Source organism: Theropithecus gelada, chromosome 9 (genome assembly GCF_003255815.1).
Source record: "Theropithecus gelada isolate Dixy chromosome 9, Tgel_1.0, whole genome shotgun sequence".
In the NCBI taxonomy this organism is placed as follows: domain Eukaryota; kingdom Metazoa; phylum Chordata; class Mammalia; order Primates; family Cercopithecidae; genus Theropithecus; species Theropithecus gelada.
The window spans coordinates 60,293,839-60,317,286 of NC_037677.1; the positions used below are offsets into that span (position 1 = coordinate 60,293,839).

Genomic DNA, 23,448 nt, shown 5'->3' on the forward strand with positions numbered 1-23,448 from the left:
ATATATATATATATATATATATATTTTTTTTTTTTGAGACGGAGTCTTGCTCTGTCACCCAGGCTGGAGTGCAGTGGCCGGATCTCAGCTCACTGCAAGCTCCTCCTCTCAGGTTCACGCCATTCTCCTGCCTCAGCCTCCCGAGTAGCTGGGACTACAGGCACCAGCCACCTCGCCCGGCTAGTTTTTTGTATTTTTTAGTAGAGACGGGGTTTCACCGTGTTAGCCAGGATGGTCTCGATCTCCTGACCTCGTGATCCGCCCGTCTCAGCCTCCCAAAGTGCTGGGATTACAGGCTTGAGCCACCGCGCCCAGCCTAATTTTTGTATTTTTAGTAGAGCTGGGGTTTCACTATGTTGGCCAGGCTGGTCTTGAACTCCTGACCTCAAGTGATCTGCCCACCTCAGCCTCCTAAAGTGCTGGGATTACAGGCATGAGCCAACGTGCCCGGCCTATTTTTTCTTCTAATTTTTTTCCTTGGGTTGGGAGGGGATGGAGGAGGACAAAAGATGAGGGGTCTGGAGGCATAACTGGCCTGGGCAGAAGCCAACTGGGAGGGGATACCTTTTAGGGTCTCCACAGGATGGAAAAAGGACATGGTCAGGAAGAGTAAAGAGTGCAGAAAGGGACAAAGGAAGCTACAAAAGCCAGTTCCTGGTGTACCTGTAGTCCCAGCTACTCAGAGGCTGAGGTAGGAGGATCACTTGTGCCCAGGTGTTTGAGTCCAGCCTGGGCAACATAGTGAGACCCCATCTCTAAAATAAAGAAATAATTTTTTAAAAAGCCAGCTAGGCACAGTGGCTGATGCCTGTAATCCTAGCACTGTGGGAGTCTAAGACAGGAGGATTGCTTGAGCCCAGGAGTTTAAGACCAGCCTGGGCAACATAGCAAAACCCTGTCTCTACAAAACATATGAAAATTAGCTGGGTGTGGTGGCATGTACCAGCAGGCCTGGCTACCTGGGAGGCTGAGGTCGAAAGATTACCTGAGCCTGTGGAGGCTGAGGTTGCAGTGAGCCCAAATTGTGCCACTGCACTTCAGCACAGGCAACAGAGTGAGACCCTGTCTCAAATAAATAAACAAAGCCACTTCCTCAGGTAGCAGCAACAGGGTGGTAGTGGCTGCAGCAGAAGTGCTGCCACAGCTGGTTCCAGAATCTAAGCAGAAGGTGGAGGAAGATCATGCAGCTACTGAAGACGGAGCTGGGCAAATGATAGGCTTTCCCCAAGGGGGGCTCTGAAGCTTGTGACCCTGCCCAGAAACTCTGCTGGAACAGTACAAATGGCACAGTCCAGATCCTATGTGGTATGTGCTCCCTTTGAAGGAAATATCACATAGAAACCTCAGAGAGTCTATATGTGCTTCTCATGGAGAAATCGCTGTCTATCCCGCCCAGCAGGTTGAACTGAGCACCTCAACAGCAAATGGAGGTTAAAAGGCAGATCCTGGCTGGGCGTGGTGGCTAGAGAATAACTCCTTAGAGACTAGATCCTGGCGGTGGCTCACGCCTGTAATTCTAGCACTTTGCGAGGCCGAGGCGGGTGGATCACCTGAGGTCAGGAGTTTGAGACCAGCCTGGTCAACGTAGTGAAACCTCATCTCTACTAAAAATACAAATATTAGCTGGGCATGGTGGGAGACACCTATAATTCCAGCTACTCAGTAGGCTGAGGCAGGAGAATCGCTTGAACCCGGGAGGTGGAGGTTGCAGTAAGCCGAGATCGCACCACTGCACTCCAGCCTGGGCAACAAGAGTGAAACTCCATCTCAAAAAAAAAAAAAAAAAAAAAAAGGCAGATCCAAGTATTTGCCTTTTCTTAAAACTGCCAGAGCTCAAGAGGAAAGAATAGAGTGAGGCAGACAGAATAATTGTCAAGTATTCCCCACATAATTCCTTTGTAGGAGGTACTGGGTTTGCTATCCAGGAACTTTAAAAGAGCAGTTCCATTGTGAAGACTTCCCTTTTTGTCCCCAAACATAGAGCTTTAAGCCCTCCCTGCCCCAAATACACCCACAGGTCTCTCTACTCTGCCCTGGATTGGCTCTGTGTGGCCCTCAGGGCATGTTCCCCAGACTCTCTCTCTGACTGAATTCCTATCCAATACTTGCTGTCTACTTCCTGTCTCCCTCTCAGTCTTCAGTTTCTACCTAAGTGCTTGTTTGGATCTCAGGCTCTAGGTGCAATGTGAAGGGGAGTCCCTGGGCGGACTGATTCCTGGCTCAGACAGTTCAGTGGGGGAATCCCAAAGGCCTTTTCCCTCCTTCCTGAGCCTCTAGGCAAAGAGGGAGGGATCTTGGTTTCAGGGTCTCAGTACCCCCTGTGCCATTTGAGCTGCTTGCACTCATCATCTCTATTAATAACTAACTTCCCTCCCCCACTGCCAGTGCTGCCCCCACGCCTGCCCAGCTCGTGTTCTCCGGTCACAGCAGCTCAGTCCTCCAAAGCTGCTGGACCCCAGGGAGAGCTGACCACCGCCCGAGCAGCCGGTAAGTCTGCAGCTCTATCGTTAGAAAGGTTGGAGCCCACTCTGTTGACTTCTATTTCTGTGTCTACAATTGTGATTCTTGATCCTGGGGGAGTCTCCCCTCTCCTCATCTATGCTCAGCTCCCAGCTGTCCAGTTGGAAGGAGGGGGCCCAGGAGTTTGGGGGGAATGGAGATGTCGGGGGAGGCACTGGAAGAATGGGAAGTGAGACCCCACTAAGTCAGTAGAGTTGCAGATGTATTTTTGTGAGACAGGACTTAGAAGAGGACAGCATTTCACTGAGTGCCAACTTCTCTTAAGAAGGGACTGGAGTCTATCTTATCCCAGTTTGTCCCTTTCCATTGCCAGATCCTATTACTATGTTTCTGCCCCACCCCAATTCCCCACTGCTATGATATTGCTGAATTTACATGTGTCGGGATTTGGATGCTCCCTACCCTTCCCAATTCCACACCTGCCCCACTCTGGGGTCTGTGGCGGGAGTGATTGCAGGAGCAGGGCCATGACTTCCCAGGCCATGTTCCAGCTGGCCTGATGAAGGAGCAACAACCTCTCCTTCCTATGGAGAGTGTTTTTGGCTGAATCTCTTCAACCCTGGCAGAACATTTCTCTGTCCTCCTGGGGACTGGGGGAAGACTGAAGAGAGACCAGAGCCTGGAATCACAGTCCCAGTCTGATATCCCAATGCAAATAAAAACTTCAAATCATGCCAAGTTGATGAAACCTGGGTGCATTGCCCTGCCTGTATTATTGTTTGTTTGTTTTTTTTTTTTTAAAAACACTCCCCACGCCTAGCTATGTTCCTAATTCTTGCACTGACTCTATAAAAAACAGCTCACAACAAGTTGGTAGACAATAGGGGCTGGTGTGCATCTATACTTCCTGTCCTGCATCCCAGGAAAAGAGAAGCCCTAAAGCACCAGTTTTCACCTTTTGGGGAAATACATACTTCTTTGAAAATCTGGATCAGGCGAAGTGGCTCGTCCCTGTAATCTCAGCACTTTGGGAGGCAGGAGGACTGCTTGAGCCCAGGAGTTTGAGGCCAGCCTGGGCAACGTGGCAAAACCTCATTTCTACCAAAAAAAAAAAAAAAAAAAAAAAATTAGCCAGGCATGGTGATGCACACCTATAGTCCCAGCTACTCGGGAGGCTGAAGTTGGAAGATCACCTGAGCCCAGGGAGGTTGAGGCTGTAGTGAGGCATGATTGTGCCATTGTGCTCCAGCCTGGGCGACAGAGTGCAATCCTGTCTCTAAAAAAGAAAAAAATATATTTTTGTGCCATTGCACTCCAGCCTGGGCGACAGAGTGAGATCCTGTCTCTAAAAAAGAAAAAAATATATTTTTTTGTCCCCTCAAGCCCTTAAACCCAGGTTAAGAAGTAGTGCTCTCCTACAGACACTCACTCTTCCCAGTCCCTGTCCATCCTCCAAGTCCTCCTTCCCACCCTATCCAGGCTGAATCCACCTCCACAATGCCGCTCTCAGGAACCCCGGCCCCTAATAAGAAGAGGAAATCCAGCAAGTTGATCATGGAACTCACTGGAGGTAGGACACGTTTGCATCTACCTAGTGTGGGACTTCTTAAGAGCATCCCTAACCCAAGAGTCCCAGAAATATATATCTTAGGGTGAACAGACAAGAGAAATTAACTGGTGGGAAGGCGGGTGATGGAGAGTGGGAGAGGGAAGGGTAAGAAGGGTAGGGAGAAAGAGAGAAAAGATTCAACACCTTCTACCCTTTTTACTTCATAATCTGAGACAATACCCTGCCATGTTACCCTGCACAGGTCCAGGACCACAGGACCCATGAGTCAGTGAGGTATATTTGAGGAAGAAAATATAATGGAGACTGGCACAGACTCAGGTCTCAATAAGTGGTTAATTTCCCTTACTTCTTTCCCCAGAGCTAGGGAGCTTATGTAAGTACTTAAAATGGAAAACTGCACAGGCATGTTTCCTGGGGATGAGCAGGGGTGCATGCATGTGAAGAGCTCTTCAATACTTAGAGACTCTTTGGAGCCAGAGCTCACTGAGGGAAAGAAAAGGGAAAGTAGTTAAGACAGAAGTCTGGGCCAGGTGCAGTGGCTCACGCCTGTAATCGCAGAACTTTGAGAGGTCAAGGCTGGTGGATCGCTTGAACTCAGGGATTTGAGACTGGCCTGGGCACATGGTGAAACCTCGTCTCTACAAAAGTACAAAAATTAGCCAGGTATAGTGGCATGCACCTAGAGTCCCAGCTACTCCAGAGGCTAAGGTGGGACGATCGCTTGAACCTGGGAGATGGAGGCTGCCGTGAGCTGTGATTGGGACACTACACTCCAGCCTGGGTGTCAGAGTGAGACTCTGTCTCAATATAAATAATACAAATAGGGCTGGAGCTGTGTCTCACACCTGTAATTCCAGCACTTTGGGAGGCTGAGGTGAGAGGATCACTTGAGCTAGGAGTTCAAGACCAGCCTGGACAACATAATGAGACCTCATCTCCATTAAAAAAAAAAAAAAAAAAAAGGCCGGACGTGGTGGCTCATGCCTGAAATCCCAGCACTTTGGGAGGCTGAGGTGGGCCGATCACCTAAAGTCAGAAGTTGAAGACCAGCCCGGCCAACATGGTGAAACCCTGTCTCTACAAAAATAGAAAAATTACCTGGGCATGGTGCCGAGTGCCTGTAATCCCGGCTACTTGGGAGACTGACGCAGGAGAATCACTTGAACCCAGGAAATGGAAGCTACAGTGAGCTGAGATCGCACCATTGCACTTCAGCCTGGGTGACAGAGCAAGTCTCTGACAAAAAACCAACCAAACAAACAAACAAACTCTGTCTCAAAAGTAAAATAAAATAAATAAAAATGTAGGCTGGGCGTCGTGACTCACGCCTGTAATCCCAGCATTTTGGGAGGCCGTGGCTGGTAGGTCAGTTGAGCTCAGGAGTTTGAGACCAGCCTGGCCAACATGGTGAAACCCCGTCTCTACCAAAAAATATAAAAATTAGCCAGGGATGGTGGTGCGGGCCTGCAATCCCAGCGACCCAAGAGGTTGAGGCAGGAGAATTGCTTGAACGTGGGAGACGGAGGCTGCAGTGAGCTGAGATCACGCTATTGCACTCTAGCCTGGGTGACAGAGCAGGACTCTGTCTCAAAACAATAAAAAATAATAATAAAAAATAAAAAATATGTATATGTATGGCATCTGTATTTACACTCCACATAAGATTGGCCTCTGGGCTTTTCCTGATGCCATGCTTTCTCCAATGGCCTCCATCTATGATGTTCCTTTACTCCTTTTGCTCTGTACCCCATGCCCATGCCTCTTTTACTCTATTGGCCTCTCCACTCTAGTATTCCCATTATCTCCACAATGCACCCCAGTTCCCATGCATTCTCTCCAAGTCCCAGGAAATCAAAGTCCCTCACAAACTAGACAGCATTTGTTCCCCTAAATGATCTCTGCCAGGACACACATTCACACTTAGTTGTGGATGAGGTCTGCATTCTGAGCCCAGAAAACCCTACTTTCCTCTTTCCCTTGATTCTTCTTTGCCTCCCTGAAAGGTGGACAGGAGGGCTCAGGCTTGAACCTGGGCAAAAAGATCAGTGTCCCAAGGGATGTGATGTTGGAGGAACTGTCGCTGCTTACCAACCGGGGCTCCAAGATGTTCAAACTGCGGCAGATGAGGGTGGAGAAGTTTATTTATGAGAACCACCCTGATGTTTTCTCTGACAGCTCAATGGTGAGTCTGAAACTTTATCACTGTCTCAAAGCCTGGTGCCTGTTCTGACAGCTTGTTAGTAGGCCCTGAGCCTCCAAAATGCAGTCAACATCCCCTCCCTGAAAATTTATAAATTTGTTAAACCCCCAGATATATTGAGCCCTCAGCAGCTCCAGGGTGAGTTACAGCCCACCTCTGAAACCCAGTTTCCATCAAAGAGCCACTGAAGGATTGGAGAATACCACACCCTTAGGGAGAAAATTCCTTCCTAGTAAGGGTAAGTGTTAAAGATAGGTTGCCAGATAAAACACAGGATGCCCAGTGGGGCAGTCTTGTCTTGTATTTTGAAGTTGAGATACACAGTGAATAATTTTTTAGTAAAATATGCTCCATGCAATATTTGGGACATAAAGATAAAGTTTTAAAAATATTTTAGAAAGAACATAAGGCAGCCGGGATGGTGGCTCTCACACCTGTAATCCCAGCACTTTGGGAGGCCGAGGCAGGTGGATCACCTGAGGTCTTTTGAGACCAGCCTGGCCAACATGGTGAAACCCCATCTCTACTAAAAATACAAAAAATTAGCTGGGCGTGGTCGTGGGTGCCTGTGATCCCAGCTACTCAGGAGGCTGAGGTAGGAGAATCACTTGAACCCAGGAGGCGGAGTTGCAGTGAGCCCAGATTGTGCCATTGCACTCCAGCCTGGGCAACAAGAGTGAAACTCTGTCTCAAAAAAAAAAAAAAAAAAAAAAAAAAAAGAAAGAAAGAAAAAAGAAAGATAAGGCAAATAATTAAATTGAAATTTTAAAATACAGAATACCCAATTAAATTTGAGTTTCAAATGCACAATGAATTCTTTTTTAAATATGTCCCATGCAATATTTGGGACATTAAAATAAAAATACAGGATGTCCACTTAAATTTGAATTTCAGATGCAAATGAATAATTTTTTAGTATAAGTAAATCCCATGCAACATTTGGGGCATATCTATACTAAAAAAGTATTTGGGTCAAGTGTGATACCTCACACCTATAATCCCAGCACTTTGGGATGCCAAGGCAGGAGGACTGCTTGAGTCCAGGAGTTGCAGACCAGCGTGGGCAACATGGCAAGACTCTGTCTCTACAAAAAATTAAAAAATTAAAAAGTTAGCTGGGGGTGGTGGCACACACTTGTAATCCAGCTACTCTGGAGGCTGAGGTGGGAGGATGGCTTGAGCCTGGGAGGTAGAGGCTGCATGAACATGAGCCGTGTTCATGCCACTGCACTCCAGCCTGGGTGACAGAGACTCTGTCTCAAAAATATATATATATTTGTTGTGCATCTGAAATTCAAATTTAATTGGTATCCTGTATATTATTTGCTACATCTGGCAACCCTAGAAAGAGTTAATTGAGTTTCTACAGCCATCTCCCATTTAAGCCATTCTTTCATTTAAAGGATCAGTCTATTCCCTAAGGAGCCCCAGGTGAGACTGAAACTGTCCTTCAAGATATATTCTAGTCAGGCTCCTTCTCCAAAGAAAGAGGAGACTGGAGAGAGGCCAGGCACAGGATGGTATAGCTGAGGAAGAGGGGCCTTCTCCATTTCCTTTCTTCCTTCTCCACCTTCTCCAAGTGTCTGGGGGAGAGTGGAATTAGATGCCTGCATGGGGCCGGGGGCAGAAGTGTCTGTCATTGGTCCTCATATAGGAGCAGAGTAAAAGTGCTGAGCTGCTCATATCTAACTTTAGGAGGCCAAAAGCCCTCTTCTCTGCCTGGGTCCGGTTACACTGGGTGGAGCATTGGGGTGTACATGGTGGGATGGCCAGGAGAGCCTCCTGAAGAAGTTGGTGGGGTTATTTTTAGGCTTTGAGTTTGAATCTAATGTTGCCCTTTTGGCCACCCTTCCCCCCACCTGCTACAGTTTCAGTCAGGAAGTCCTGGTCCAACAGGCACCAAGAGGAGAGAGGGAGAGAAAGAAGGAGAGAGAAGAGAGTTCTGACTGTTGGACAAGCTGAGGAAGGGAGGAGGCAGAAATTTCTCTAGTCCTTGTAATTAAGACTGGGTTCTCCATGGCAACCCCATCCTCCCAAATTCTAGTTGGGGCCGCGCACAGCTCATGCCTGTTATCTCAGCACTTTGGGAGGCTGAGGCAGATGGATCACTTGAGCCCAGGAGTTTGAGACCAGCCTGGGCACATGGCAAACCCTGTCTCTAGGAAAAAAAATTACAAAATTTAGCTGGGTATGGTGGCATGCTGGTAGTCCCAGCTACTTGGGAGGCTGAGGTGGGAGGATTGCCTGGGCCAGGGAGGTGGAGGTTGCAGTGGGCCGAGATTGTGCCACTGCACTCCAACCTGGGGTGACACAGCCAGATTCTGTCTCAAAAAGCAAAATTTTTTTTTCATTTTTTTTTTTTAAGTTGGGCAGGAATCTTGGTCTTTTTTGACTTGTTAAGGATGAGAAAGGGGAGCATGGAGAATGCCCTGCCCTTACCCTAGGTATAACTGGAGGAAACGAGCCAAGGGGGTCCTACCTCTTAAGAAGAGTTTAATTTAGGCCAGGTGAGGTGGCTCATGCCTGTAATCCCAGCACTTTGGGAGGCCGATGCAGGCGGATCCCCTGAGGTCGGGAGTTTGAGACCAGCCTGACCAACGTGGAGAAACCCTGTCTCTACTAAAAATACAAAATTAGCCAGGTGTGATGGTGCATGCTTGTAATCCCAGGTACTTGGGAGGCTGAGGCTGAGGCTGGGCACTGCTTGAACCCAGGAGGCGGAGGTTGCAGTGAGCCGAGATCATATCATTACACTCCAGCCTGGGCAACAGGGGTGAAACTCTGTCTCAAAAAAACAACAAAAAAATCAAACCAACAAAAAGAAGAGTTTAATTCTGTCAGTCAGCCCATGTACTACCCATCAAATGGAGGGGGAAATCTCAGAAAATTCAGGGTCTTCTTGTTAGACACTGTTTCTGCCTTTGCTAAACATACTTCTGTTTTTGTATATTTTCCATACCCATTGCTAACCTTCCCCTCACTTTGTCTTCTTTTCAGGATCACTTCCAGAAGTTCCTTCCGACAGTGGGGGGACAGCTGGGCACAGCTGCTCAGGGATTCTCCTACAGCAAGAGCAACGGCAGAGGCGGCGGCCAGGCAGGGGGCAGTGGCTCTGCAGGACAGTACGGATCTGATCAGCAGCACCATCTGGGCTCTGGGTCTGGAGCTGGGGGTACAGGTGGTCCTGCGGGCCAGGCTGGCAGAGGAGGAGCTGCTGGCACAGCAGGGGTTGGTGAGACAGGATCAGGCAAGTATACCTACCCAAGAGTAATGTGTTTGGTCCCTAGAGCAGAGTTGTCCCAGGAATGATGTCTACACTGGGTGTGGGGAGCAGAGGAGCCCAGTTTAAATATCTTAATATTAAATATAATAATATCAGTTTATCATAAATATCTTGGTGAATTCCCTGGGTCCAGGAGTATATAGAGATGTGTCTATTCTACCCAGAAGCCTTGTTTTTCCATTACCTTCCTGGCTTTTTGGATTCAGTCACAGATCTGCCCACAGACTATCATTATGCCACAAACCTTATACAATTACCAGGATATTATATCTTTAGTCCCTGGCTCCTGCAATTTCCCTAGTGTAGGGACGTGGGATTAACTTTCATTGGCTACTAACTGCTATTATTTGACTGACTTTTCTCTCTCATGGCTACCAGGAGACCAGGCAGGCGGAGAAGGAAAACATATCACTGTGTTCAAGACCTATATTTCCCCATGGGAGCGAGCCATGGGGGTTGACCCCCAGCAAAAAGTGGAACTTGGCATTGACCTGCTGGCCTATGGGGCCAAAGCTGAACTTCCCAAATATAAGTCCTTCAACAGGTAGGGGTGGTGAGGAAGGAACCAGATGCATTCTAATGTGAGGCACTGTGTCTTTAGTTAGGATGGAGACTAATTCAAATGTTTCAGAAGGCGGTTAAGGAAAGATGGCAGGGATATGGGGGCGCTAATCAAAGGCCCTGCTCTTTTCACTCTATCTCAGCTTCATCATAGCAGTGTGATGAAGGAAAAATTTGCTGGGAGGTAGATTTGAATTCTAGTTCAATGGTCATCTATTAGCTGTGTAGGCATGGGGAAATCACTCTACCTCTGAGCCTGGGTTGCTTTGAATGTTAAATGGGAATAATATTTTACATGTCTGAAGGCCTGTTGAGGCTGTCTTCCAGTCAAGGTTAGGATGCCATTATTCTCCCTGTAATATGATTCTATTTCCTTATACCCTGCTTTATTTATTTACTTATTGAGATTCAGTTTTGCTCTTGTTGCCCAGGCTGGAGTGCAGTGGCATGATCTTGGCTCACTGCAACCTCTGCCTCCTGGGTTCAAGTGATTTTCCTGCCTCAGTCTCCCTAGTAGCTGGGATTACAGGCGCATGCCACCACGCCCAGCTAATTTTTGTATTTTTAGTAGAGATGGGGTTTCACCATGTTGGCCAGGCTGGTCTCGAACTCCTGACCTCAGGTGATCTGCCTGCCTCGGGCTCCCAAAGTGCTGGGATTGTAGGCATGAGCCACCATGCCCAGCCACCCTGCTTTAGATGGCCCTAAGTATCTGTTCTTTTGGATTAGGCTTCTCTAGCCCATGGAGAGGAGGTCTGTGTGAAAGGATAGGGAAGAGCTAGAAAGGTGCTCTTGTATTTGGTCCTAAGGAACCTGGATTTTCCAGGCAACATTAATTGCTGTCAGCCAGGTCATCCACTATCCACTAGGGTTGGAGGGAGGGGGTCTCTACATTGTAATTTTTTTTTTTTTTTTTTTTTTTGAGACAGAGTCTTGCTCTGTTACCCAGGCTGGAGTGCAGTGGTGCAATCTTGGCTCACTGCAACCTCCACCTCCTGGGTTCAAGCAATTCTTTTTTTTTTTTTTTTTTTTTTTTTTGAGACGGAGTCTCGCTCTGTCGCCCAGGCTGGAGTGCAGTGGCCGGATCTCAGCTCACTACAAGCTCCGCCTCCCGGGTTCACGCCATTCTCCTGCCTCAGCCTCCCGAGTAGCTGGGACTACAGGCGCCCGCCACCTCGCCCGGCTAGTTTTTTGTATTTTATAGTAGAGACGGGGTTTCACCGGGTTAACCAGGATGGTCTCGATCTCATGACCTTGTGATCCACCCGTCTCGGCCTCCCAAAGTGCTGGGATTACAGGCTTGAGCCACCGCGCCCGGCCGGTTCAAGCAATTCTTATACCTCAGCCACCTGAGTAGCTGGGATGACAGGTGTGCACCACCATGCCCAGCTAATTTTTTTTTTTTTTTTTTTTTTTTGTATTTTTAGTAGAGATGGTGTTTCACCATGCTGGCTAGGCTGGTCTCAAACTCCTGGTCTCAAGTGATCTGCCCACATTGGCCTCCCAAAATGCTGGGATTACAGGTGTGAGCCACCGCACCTGGCCTTTCTACATTGTCATGTAAGGTGACCTCAGACCCTTGGGTCTATAGTATTTGGGGTCACTTTCTCTGAAATGCTGGTCTGGGTCACAGCTATCCAAGAGTCTCTATTTAGTACACACTAGAGTCCTTTTCTCATTATTAGCTTTGAGGAAACAAGCTAACCAGGAAGGCAAAATGGGATGCTAGGGAAGAAGAAAGAGTACAGATGCAATCCCAAACTAGAATTCCCAGATTTCCCTATTCTCAAAGAGGGTAGCATCTCATGATAAGGCTCTGTTTCTTTTATTCTGATTCTTAATTAAATAATGTGTTCCCTTCTCAGGACGGCAATGCCCTATGGTGGATATGAGAAGGCCTCCAAACGCATGACCTTCCAGATGCCCAAGTTTGACCTGGGGCCCTTGCTGAGTGAACCCCTGGTCCTCTACAACCAGAACCTCTCCAACAGGCCTTCTTTCAATCGAACCCCTATTCCCTGGCTGAGCTCTGGGGAGCCTGTAGACTACAACGTGGATATTGGCATCCCCTTGGATGGAGAAACAGAGGAGCTGTGAGGTGTTTCCTCCTCTGATTTGCATTGTTTCCCGTTTCTGGCTCCAATTTGGAGAGGGAATGCTGAGCAGATAGCCCCCATTGTTAATCCAATATCCTTATGGGAATGGAGGGAAAAAGGAGAGATCTACCTTTCCATCCTTTACTCCAAGTCCCCACTCCACACATCCTTCCTCACCAACTCAGAGCTCCCCTTCTACTTGCTCCATATGGAACCTGCTCATTTATGGAATTTGCTCTGCCACCAGTAACAGTCAATAAACTTCAAGGAAAATGAACTCATTCTTCCTCTGATATTTGAGGGCAGATGAAAGCTGAGGCTAACAAGGCACAGAGACTAATTTAAGCCAAATACTAAACATTCATTATGCAAACTTTAAGACAGACCTGAGCTCCAGTTGCTTACACACCTACACCCATACCCACAAAACCACATTCATATTTGTGTACAAAGACGTTTATTCAATAGTACATGAGACAAATAATCATGCACAAACACATGTGCCGGCCCAAATGTTGGCAAAGCTAAAAAGCTGCTGTGCACTGTAGTTGGGAAATAGGTGTTGGTGACCCTGGTGTTCACCCTCTTTATGTAGTTGATTAGAAGCTGGTATAATCAGGGTTATCTTGATTGTCACAGACTAGAGCATGCCATAAAGTTTCCAGATGACACCCAAGTGAGCTTAGGAATATACGTGTCAAAGGTTACACATTCCCCAAAGGATGAAATAGAATAGGGGGCCATGTGGAATCCAGAAGGAAATGCGAGAAACCAGCTACAGTTATAGTATGCCAGGCTCTGTGTTGAACACAGCAAGAAAATATCTAAGGGTTACAAGGGCACTACAGTGGTACCCAGAAAGCAGTATGGTTGGGAATAAATCTTACGAGCCCAATAGGAATGCGCAATAATATTCTTTTTGCTGATTTCAAGGATGGGGACTCTTTAAGAGTCCCAGGCTTACTGCCATGTTCCACAAAGTAAGAATAATGCAGACCAGGAAGAATGAAAACATAGTAATCAGATCTGAGAAAATAACTTCTAAGGAGAGCTGGCTGAATTCAGTCAACTCCATGAGCTGCTAATGGTTAGATTAAGTTGCCAGAATCTGCATTAGATGGATCACATTTTAGTGCACCTTGGGTCAAATGGCATTTACCCTGGTCATCTTCACTTATAATCTAATGAGCAAATTCCAGGGAATTCATACCCCCTCTAAAGTATTTTTATTTTATTTTATTTTATTTTGAGATAGGGTCTCACTCTGTCGCCAAGACTGGAGTGCAGTGGCACAATCTTAGCTCACTGCGGTCTCCACCTCTCAGGTGCAAGTGATTCTCTCACTTCACACCCCCAAGTAGCTGGCACTACAGGAACTCGCCACCATGCCTGGCTAATTTTCTGTATTTTTTGTAGAGACAGGGTTTCGCCACATTGCCCAGGCTGGTCTTGAACTCCTGAGCTCAAGCAATCTGCCTGCCTTGGCCTCTCAAAGTGCTAGGATTATAGACACGAGCCACCACGCCTGGCCTACCTCCTCTAAACTTGTAATCAAAACTCTGTACCTTTTCCTTTTTTTTTTTTTTTAAGTCTCGCTCTGTCACCCAGGCTGGAGTGCAGTGGTGCATCTCAGCTCACTGAGATCTCCGCCTCCTGGGTTCAAGCGATTCTCCTGCTCCAGCTTCCTGAGTAGCTGGGGTTGCAGGCGCCCACCACCACGCCCGTCTAATTTTTTTGTATTTTTAGTAGAGATGGGGTTTCACCATGTTGGCCAGGCTGGTCTTGAACTCCTGACCTTGTGATCCACCCACCTTGGCCTCCTAAAGCGCTAGGATTACAGGTGTGAGCCACCGCACCCACCCCTCTATACTTTTTCCTAAGGAGAGGGTTGTCATAGTTTGTATTCTCCCACCCACCCTAGACAGACTCTGAAAGAAAGATTTGGTTGCAAGACCAGTTCATTTGGGATATGATCCCAAGAAATCCAAGCAGTATAAGGGAGTGAGAGGAAAGCCAAAAGTCCCTTTGAGCTATTGGGGCTGAATCCCACTGGGGAGTCTTAGAAACAACGCTACTCAAAATGTGGTCTAGGCTGGGCATGGTGGCTCATGCCTGTAATCCCAGCATTTTGGGAGGCTGAGGTGGGTGGATCACCTGAGGTCAGCAGTTGGAGACCAGCCTGACCAGCATGGCGAAACCCCGTCTCTACTAAAAATACAAAATTAGCTGGGTGTGGTGGCACATGCCTGTAATCCCAGCTACTTGGGAGGCTGAGGCAGGAGAACCACTTGAACCCGGGAGGCGAGGTTGCAGTGAGCCGAGGTCATGCGGGCCATTGCACTCCAGCTTGGGCAGCAAGAGTGAAACTCCATCTCAAAAAAAAAACAAAAAAAAAAACCCAAAAATGTGATCCATGGATTAGCAGCAGCATCAGTATTCCCAGGAGCTTGGTTAGAATGCATACTCTTGGGCCCAGGAATCTCTATCTTTTTTCTTTCATTTTTTTTTTGGAGACAGACTCTCCATTGTGCATCTGTCACTCAGGCTGATGCACAATGATGCAGTCTTGGCTCACTGCAGCCTCAACCTCCCAGGCTCAAGTGATCCTCCCACCTCAGCCTCTGAGGTAGCTGGGACCACAGATGTGTGCCACCATGTTCACAAAGTCTCATCATATTTCCCAGGCTGGTCTCCTGGGCTCAAGTGATCCTTCTGCCTCAACCTCCAAAAGTGCTGTGATTACAAGTGTAAGCCACTGAGCCTGGCTGGAATCTGTGTCATATTAATCTCTCTAGGTGATTATCATATGCTAGAAAATTTTGAGAAACATTACAGTAGAATATACCTCAGACTGACTCCACTAAGGGGATGAGGAACTGGAATATTTAGCTACCAAATCCCATCTCTCATTGATTGCAGATTGTCTCTTGTAATGTTAACTCCACTAGCACTTCCACACAGAGGTACTCAGGTGTTTGAGGTAAGAAGTTCTGGGCCTTTACAAGATCTGTCTACCAAAGTTGAGTTGAACTCTCGGGTAGTTTGAGGGAATATGGATAGGGCACAGTTAAGATCTGTATAAGCCTTAGCCTTCATCAGATTCTCAGGTTTTAAGTCTGTGAGTCCCTCAAAAGTTTAAGGACTGTGTTCCTTTAACAAATATTGTGTGCCTTCCGTATACCAGGTCCTGTATCAGGCAAAAGTAGTACAAAGACAAATAAATTTTCTGTGACAAAGAGCTTTCAGTCAACCATAAAATAATTAAAAGCCTTCTCGTAGGGCAGGTGTGGTGGCTCACACCTGTAATCCCAGCACTTTGGGAGGCCCAGGTGGGCAGGTCACTTGAAGCCAGAAATTCGAGACCAGCCTGGCCAACATGGTGAAACCCTGTCTCTACTAAAAATGCAAAAAAATTAGTTGGGCACAGTGGCACGCAACTGTAATCCCAGCTACTTTGGAAGCTGAGGCAAAAGAATTGCTTGAAACCGGGAGGTGGAGGTTGTATTGAGCTGAGATCATGCCACTGAACTCCAGCCTGGGTGAAAGAGTGAGACCTTGTCTCAAAACAAACAAACAAACAAACTAAAAAACTCTCTCTCTCTCTCTATATATATATGCCTTCTCTTAAAGTTGGAGAAAAAAATGTCTGGAGTCTGCTGGTCAACAACTTTGAAAACCTGGAAATAATTATTTTAAGCTCAGAATGTCTAAAATTTTAACTATAATAAAAAATCATGATATCAGCTTATTAATTTACAGGGAGCCCAGGATGGCTGTAAAATTACCTCCTCAGTAGGAAATTCTACTTAGAAGTTAAATTATAATCCTAAATTGCAATGGTGGCTTAAAGTGCACACACTTGTACAGGACCCAGCAAGAAATCTGGTCAGATTTTCAAGGTTTGCCATCCCTTTGCCTAGTTACTACTCTTCTGTTAAAATACCCTTTCTACAAGAATTAGCCAGGTGTAGTGGTAGGTGTCTGTAGTCCCAGTTACTTGGGAGGTGAGGTGGGAGGATCGCTTGAATGGGAGAGGTGGAAGTTGTAGTGAGCTGAGATCATGAATGGCAGAGAGACCCTGTGTCAAAAAAATGAAAAACAAAACAAAATCCTTGCGTTTCAGACATTTGAATACCATGGTTCACTGAGGCAGTACATTGGCCACAGAGTTAGCTGTGTGTCCTGCTCAGACATCTTGTTTGGTATCACTGTGTTTTAAAATTCAGGAAAAGTGGCTCTTTTAGATAGGAGTTTGTAGTCTCCAGTGGGTCCTAGTCCCTATGTCAGGTCATCTTTGTTACTTGCCTAGCCTCTGCAGCCATTTGAGTTAGCAATTTCAAGGGTTTCTTTTACATACACCACACACCCATGATACCACCCCCCAGTCATCCAGAGTGCTCATTCATTACTCTAGAGTCTAGGTCTGCGCTGTCCGATACTGTCATCACTAGTTGCATGTGGCTTTTGAGCTCTTAAAATGCTCCCAGTCCTTAATGAGATGTGCTCCAAGTATAAACACCAAATTTTGAAAACTTAGTACGAAAAAAAGAATGTAAGCTATCTTGTTAATAACATTGGTTATATGTTGAAATATTTTTTTCTCTCTTACACTCTCTTTCTTGAGGCAGAGTCTTGCTATGTTTGTTGGAGTGCAGTGGTGTGATCATAGCTCACTGCAACCCCCACCTCCCAGCTCAAGGGATTCTCCCACCTTATCCTCCCGAGTTGCTGGGACTACAGGCACGCCACTACGCCCGGCTCATTTTTTTTTTTTTTTTTTGAGACGAAGTCTCGCTCTGTCGCCAGGCTGGAGTGTAGTGGCGTGATCTCGGCTCACTGCAGCCTCCAACTCCCTGGTTCAAGCAATTCTCCTGCCTCAGCCTCCCGATTAGCTGGGATTACAGGCACATGCCACCACGCCCAGCTAACTTTTGTATTTTTAGTAGAGACTGAGACCGGGTTTCACTGTGTTGGCCAGGATGGTCTCGATCTCCTGACCTCGTGATCCGCTAGCCTCGGCCTCCCAAAGTGCTGGGATTACAGGCGTGAGACACCGCTACGGCCCATGCCCGGCTCATTTTTGTATTTTTTGTAGAGACGGGGTTTCGCCATGTTGGCCAGGCTGGAACATTTGGGCCCAAGCAGTCCTCCCGCCTCGTCCTCCCGAAGTGTTGCGATTACAAGCGTGAGCCACAGCGCCCGGCCGACCAATGTTCTTTAAATCCACCTTCTGTTCTAGATGCTGTTCAATTAGTCTGCTTTTATAGTTGTCTGAGAGCAGAGAGAAAAAGCCCCACAACTAAGTGCTGAGAGTCACCAAGTAAGGGGGACGTGGCCACAGGGCAGGAAGCAACAGTTGCAAAATTCAAATCACACACCAATGCGGTTCCTTTCTGCATCCAAGGTCAATACAAAAAAATTTTTTTTTGGTAACTTCCTCTATTGCTGGGGCTAACTGATGGGGCAGGACACCCATGGACAAACGTTTCTATGAAGCTAAACACCATTTACAAACCAGGGTGGGGAAAGAACGATGAAAAGTTCTTGATGGAACGGAATGAGGAGATGGGAAGGTCAGTTTCTGGCTTGCCCTGTCTCCAACTACTCCGCCTGGAGAAGGAAAATGCTGGGAAAACGAACCTTCAGCTAAAGGCGACGCTGCTCTAAGTTTGAGGAAATTGGGAAAAGAAGACCATATCCCTAAAGTTATCCCAGTGTAGGGTCTGCCAAGCTAAGTTTCCTCAGCCCCTTCGGACGGTCCCGCCTGCAATCGTTTTCCGACTCCCGGCCAATTTAAGCTTCATCCTCGCCCGCGCCCCACCTCCATGCCTTTCCGGGCCACCCATAAAACGCCTTGAGTCCGCCATTTTAAACTCTGCTATCGCGAGATATACTTCGCCGTTTCCAGCCTGACTCATTTACTTTCTTGCGAGAGTCTCTTCTCGTCTGCTCTCGCCGTGGCCAAGGAAAGTGTCGCGAGAGCTGGTTGCCTTGGCTCCCTGTAGCTATAGCAGCCGCGGCGGTTAAGTATGCGGCGGCAGAAGCGGTGAGTGCGACACCCTCAGGGGGGCGGGGCCGGGGGTAACCGGGTGTAGGGGGTAGCGCTTGGGGAGGGGGCGCGGGGAAGGTTAGGTCGCGGGAGGAATGGACCTGAGTGTGACGTGTGGGGCAGGACCTGGGTCCTGTGGGTACAGGGACGCGGCGCCGGTCTGCTCTAGGGCACGCAGGGAGGGCTAGAGCTGCTGGGAGGTCCAGGGGGAGGGACCCGGGTGTAGTGGGGTTCAAGGGGCGCGGGCTGGAGCGTGGAGGGGTGTGTGTTGGGAGCAGGGTGTTTACGGAGACTCGGAACTGGATAAAGGGACCAGGCTACATTGGGAAAGAAGTGGGAAGAAATGGGGTACAGCGAGGAGGAGGGTATGTTGAATGAGAGCACAGAGGCTGGGCCCAGTTTTCTTTTCACTGGTTAGGGGGTGGAGGGAGGAGAAGGGATCAGATCTTTACAGATCCCCGGGCTCTGCCTGAGGCTGGTCGGGGACCGCGCGCCAGGATCTGAGTCCTACATGGCGTGGCGGGAATGGTGGCGTCCCAGACCGTCACTGCCTCCTTTCCCTCTTTCCGGAGAAATTCCCCACGGACACTCTGAGATGCGAAAGGGAAGTCCTGGTGAACTAGTATTAGTTGGGATGGTTCTTTTCGCTGAGAAACTACGAGTAGGATAATGAATGATTGCTACTCTAAAATAAAGCGCAGGGTAGGGGGGGCGGGAGAGAGCGATTCTTGAGAAGAAAAAAACACTAAGGTTGCTTCCTCTGAAGCGTATTGAGTTGGAAGAAGGGGGTGTGTGCTAAGCTTACGTTTCTTCCCAGACTCATTCAAGTGTACAATTTCTTTACGATGTGCTGATGAAATATATGCAAGGTAGTCAGGTTAGATGATATGGTGAAAAAATGTGGAATACGACACTTAAACCTTCCACAAATGTAACTAAAAAACCAATTTTTTTTTTTTTTTAATTGCAGCAGCAGGCTGAACACTAAATCTAGGGATGGTTTTAATTATTTGGATGTAAAACCTAGTGTTCCTAAAGTGTGCCTATCAAGCTAGTTGCCTTTTAAGAAATGAATTAAATTTTATTTTAGGAGACCGAACATGTTTTGAATGTCTCAATGTTGAAATAAAAGGTGTCTCTCAGGAGTTAAAATCACTGAGAGGGGAAAACATCTAGTCTTTGAGTCTTAAGGAGTGTTTTCTGGAAATAGGTGTGGACCACTTTTCTGGTTAACTGTTATTTGTAGTGAAAACAATGGCTTCAAGTCAGTCATAAAAATAATTTATTTCAATCGACAGATACGTTTTGTGATCATTTTTCTATCTTTTGTAAGTATAAATTTGAAAAGGATAACCTCTCGTGATTATATAACTGGATTTTTTCATGTTGAGGTTGACAAATGCATTAATTAGTATAATGGCTTTTTGGTTGGGCGCGGTGGCTCACGCCTGTAATCCTAGCACTTTGGGAGACGGAGGCGGGCGGATTGCTTGAGCTCAAGAGTTCGAGACCAGCCTGGCTAACATAGTGAAACCCCGTCTCCACTAAAAAAAATGCAAAAATTAGCCAGGCATGGTGGCGCGCGCCTGCAATCCCAGCTACTCGGAAAGCTGAGGCAGGAGAATCGTTTGAACCCGGGAGGCGGAGATTGCAGTAAGCCGAGATCACACCATTGCACTCCAGTCTGGGCGACAGAGCGAGACTCCATCTCAAAAAAAAAAAAAAAAAAAAAAAGAAAAAAAAAGGCTTTTAAAATCCTTCTTCAGCTGGTCTTGATGTGGTTAGTCACTGAACCCATTTATTTGATATATGTTAGAGTAAAACCTAATTTGTAATGTCAGCAGCTAAACTTTAAAATAGAAGTGCTTTTCTGAGGCAAGATAAAGCTTTGTGTGGTGGTTGAGTCCAAAAGATTTCTGCATGAATCCAATAACAAGCTCTACTGAACTCCTGTTATGTGTAAAGTACTGTGTAAGGCATTGCAGGGAAAAAAGATTAATTCATTTATCCACTTAATATTTATTGGGACCTATTTGTGTCTGATTGCCAAGCCTTCAGGATACAAATACAGGTAGAACTTGATCTCTGCCTTGGAATTACTCAGACCCTATGAGGGCAGACTGATAGAGAAAAAGATACTTAACAATGTAATAAGCACAATATATTAACATGAAAGTATGAGACAAGATTCTGCCCCTGAAGAGTTTTATATAGTAGTTGACAGGACAAAGAATTGTCTTTTTTTTTTTTTTTTGCAACAGGGTCTCACTGTGTTACTTAGGCTGGAATGCAGTGGCAAGATCATGGCTCACTGCAACTTCAACCTTCTGGGCTCCAACCATCCTCATACCTCTGTCTCCTGAATAGAGCTGAGACTACAGGTGAGGGCCACCATGCCCAGCTGATTTTTTTTTGGAGATGGGGTCTTGATATGTTGCCAGGCTGGTCTCAAACTCCTGGGCTCAAGTGATACTCCCGCCTCAGCCTCTCAAAAGTAAGAATTTTCTTTTCTTTTTTTTTTTGAGACAGGTTTTCACTCTGTTGCTCAGGCTGGAGTGCAGTGGTGTCATCACAGCTCACTGCTACCTCAACCTCCTGGGCCAAAGCTATCCTCCCACCTCAGCCTCCCGAGTAGATGGGACCACAGGTGCATGTATCCACGCCCAGTTAATTATTAAAATTTTTTTTTTAAAGCCGGGCGCGGTGGCTCAAGCCTGTAATCCCAGCACTTTGGGAGGCCGAGGCAGGTGGATCACGAGGTCAGGAGATCGAGACCATCCTGGCTAACATGGTGAAACCCCGTCTCTATTAAAAATACAAAAAACTAGCCGGGCGTGGTGGCGGGCGCCTGTAGTCCCAGCTACTCGGAGGCTGAGGCAGGAGAATGGCGTAAACCCGGGAGGCGGAGCTTGCAGTGAGCCGAGATCGCACCACTGCACTCCAGCCTGGGTGACACAGTGAGACTCTGTCTCAAAAAAAAAAAAAAAAAAAAAAAAAAATTTTTTTTTTTTAGAGACGAGGCCTTGCTATGTTGCCTAAGCTGATCTGGCTATGATACCCAGCAATCCTCCTGCCTTGGCAGCTTGGCTTCCCAAAGTGCTGGGATTACAGGCTTGAGCCACCATGCCCAGCCTAAGAGTTTTCAAAATTACAAAGTGTTAAGCAAACTCTAAACTGTGCTGCATTAGTGAAACACATAGTAAGTTTCTCAGAAGAGATAAAAGAATGGAAGTTTGAGAAGAAAATTCACTGGTCAGTTCATAAATTAAACCTTTTTTTTTTTTTTTTAAGACGCATTCTCTGTCGTCCAGGCTGGTGTGCAGTGGAGTAATCACGGCTCACTGCAGCCTCAGTCACCTGGGTTTAAGGAATCCTCTTGCTTTTCATCCTCTCCAAGAGCTGGGACTACAGGTGCTTGGCTAATTTTTGTACTTTTTCTAGAGACAGGATCTCCCTATGTTGATCTCGCGCACCTAGGCTCAAGTGAGCCTCCCTCCTCAGCCTCCCAAAGTGCTACGATTATAGGTGTGAGCCACCTCGCTGGTCCTATTAGTTTTTTTTTAGTACTCCTTTACTGTAAATGTAAATAAATATGGACCAGGCACAGCAGCCTCAGACCTGTAATCCCACCACTTTGGGAGGCTGAGGTGGGCGGATCACTTAAGGAGTTCGAGATCAGCCTGGGTAACATGGTGAAACACCGTCTCTACTAAAAATACAAAAATTAGCTGGGCATGGTGATGCCTGCCAGTAATTCCAGCCACTCGGGAGGCTGAGGCAGGAAAATCACTTGAACCCAGGAAGTAGAGGTTACAGTGAGCCGAAATCATGCCACTACACTCGAACGTAGGCAACAGAGCAAGATTCTGTCTTAAAATAAATCAATAAGTAAGTAAATAAATATTACAACAGTCTTAAGGCAATAATAATAATAGCTGACATTCATTGAGTGATTATTAATGTGCCAGGCACATTATCTCATTTTATTTTATAACAACACTCTGCTCTGCAGCTGGTACTAGTTACTTTAGTTTTAAAGAAAACTGAGGCTTAAAAAGTTCAGGAAGTTACCAAAGATTATTGAGCTAGTAAATGGTAGATTAGAGATTGGTGTCGGAAATTTATGTGATTCTAATATACTAAGAAAGATTTCTTTCTTTTGTAGGGAGAGAGGGAGTCTTGGTGTGGAGGAAGTGGGGAGAGGTTGCAGGTGGAATTGGCCGGGAGACCAGAATTCTGGGTGGGACTTGGAAGGTATAAATGGATAGGGGTATCTGTTTATTTATTCATATATTTTCTCCCTCAGATATTTACACTACATATGAGGAACTAATGTGAATGTTAGCATGATGCTAAATATGTGCATGATGCACCCAACCTGTTTGTTTTTTGAGACGGAGTTTTGCTTTTGTTCTCAGCCTCCCCAGTAGCTGGGATTATAGGCGCTCACCACCACACCCAGATAGTTATTTGTATTTTTAGTAGAGACAGGGTTTCACCATGTTGGGCAGGCTGGTCTCGAAGTCTTGACCTCAGATGATTGACCCGCTTCGGCCTCCCAAAGTAGGCATGAGCCACCACATCTGGCCCCCAAATTTTATATCTTTGTAAATGGCTTCTTTAAAAATCTGAGTGAGATTAGGTCTGTAATTCCAGCACTTTAGGAGGCTAAGGCAGGAGGATTGCTTGAGGCCAGGAGTTCAAGACCAGCCTGGCCAATGGAGTGAGACCCTATTTCTACTGATAAGAAAAAAAAAAAGAATCCCCCAAAACCTAAGGGAGAATGACAAATACCATTAATGAAGTATTGATAATCAGTTCTAGACTTATTAGAATGCTCAGAGGTCAACAGTCCATTCCATTCATTTTATATTGAGGAAACTAAAGCCTAGGGAACTTTCTTTTTTCTTTTTTTTCTTTTTCTTTTTTTTTGAGATGGAGTCTCGCTCTGTCGCCCAGGCTAGAGTGCAGTGGCACAATCTTGGCTTGGCTCACTACAACCTCCACCTCCCAGGTTCAAGCAATTCTCCTGTCTCAGCCTCCTGAGTAGCTGGGACTACAGGCGCCCACCACCACGACCGACTAATCATTGTATTTTCAGTAGAGACAGAGTTTCACCATATTGGTCAGGCTCGTCTCGAACTCCTTACCTCAAGTGATCTGCCCACCTTGGCCTCCCAAAGTACTGGGATTACAGGCGTGACCCACTGTGCCCGGCAAGCCTAGAGA

The 23,448-nt window shown here is 46.7% G+C and overlaps 2 protein-coding genes across 3 annotated transcripts in view; both read left to right on the forward strand.

Moving 5' to 3' along the window:
• Positions 1 to 2,140: 2,140 nt before the first annotated feature.
• On the forward strand, positions 2,141 to 12,447 carry MYOZ1 (myozenin 1). Of its 2 annotated transcripts, none has more exons than XM_025396663.1 (6): positions 2,141 to 2,487; positions 3,940 to 4,030; positions 6,034 to 6,212; positions 9,228 to 9,504; positions 9,904 to 10,057; positions 11,940 to 12,447. In XM_025396663.1, exons 2-6 carry the CDS (start codon positions 3,958 to 3,960, stop codon positions 12,169 to 12,171), a joined length of 915 nt encoding a protein of 304 aa, XP_025252448.1. In that variant the 5' UTR covers positions 2,141 to 2,487; positions 3,940 to 3,957; the 3' UTR covers positions 12,172 to 12,447. The 2 variants fall into 2 exon arrangements, with proteins under 2 accessions (XP_025252448.1, XP_025252449.1); XM_025396664.1 differs by having other exon boundaries at positions 9,228 to 9,477; positions 9,892 to 10,057.
• A 4,942-nt stretch (positions 12,448 to 17,389) lies between these two features.
• USP54 (ubiquitin specific peptidase 54) overlaps positions 17,390 to 23,448 on the forward strand; it is a 121,226-nt gene continuing 115,167 nt past the window's right edge. Inside the window, exon 1 of the mRNA XM_025397487.1 lies at positions 17,390 to 18,216. The gene's annotated coding sequence lies outside the window, so the exon portion shown is untranslated. The remainder of the gene's footprint in view (positions 18,217 to 23,448) is intronic.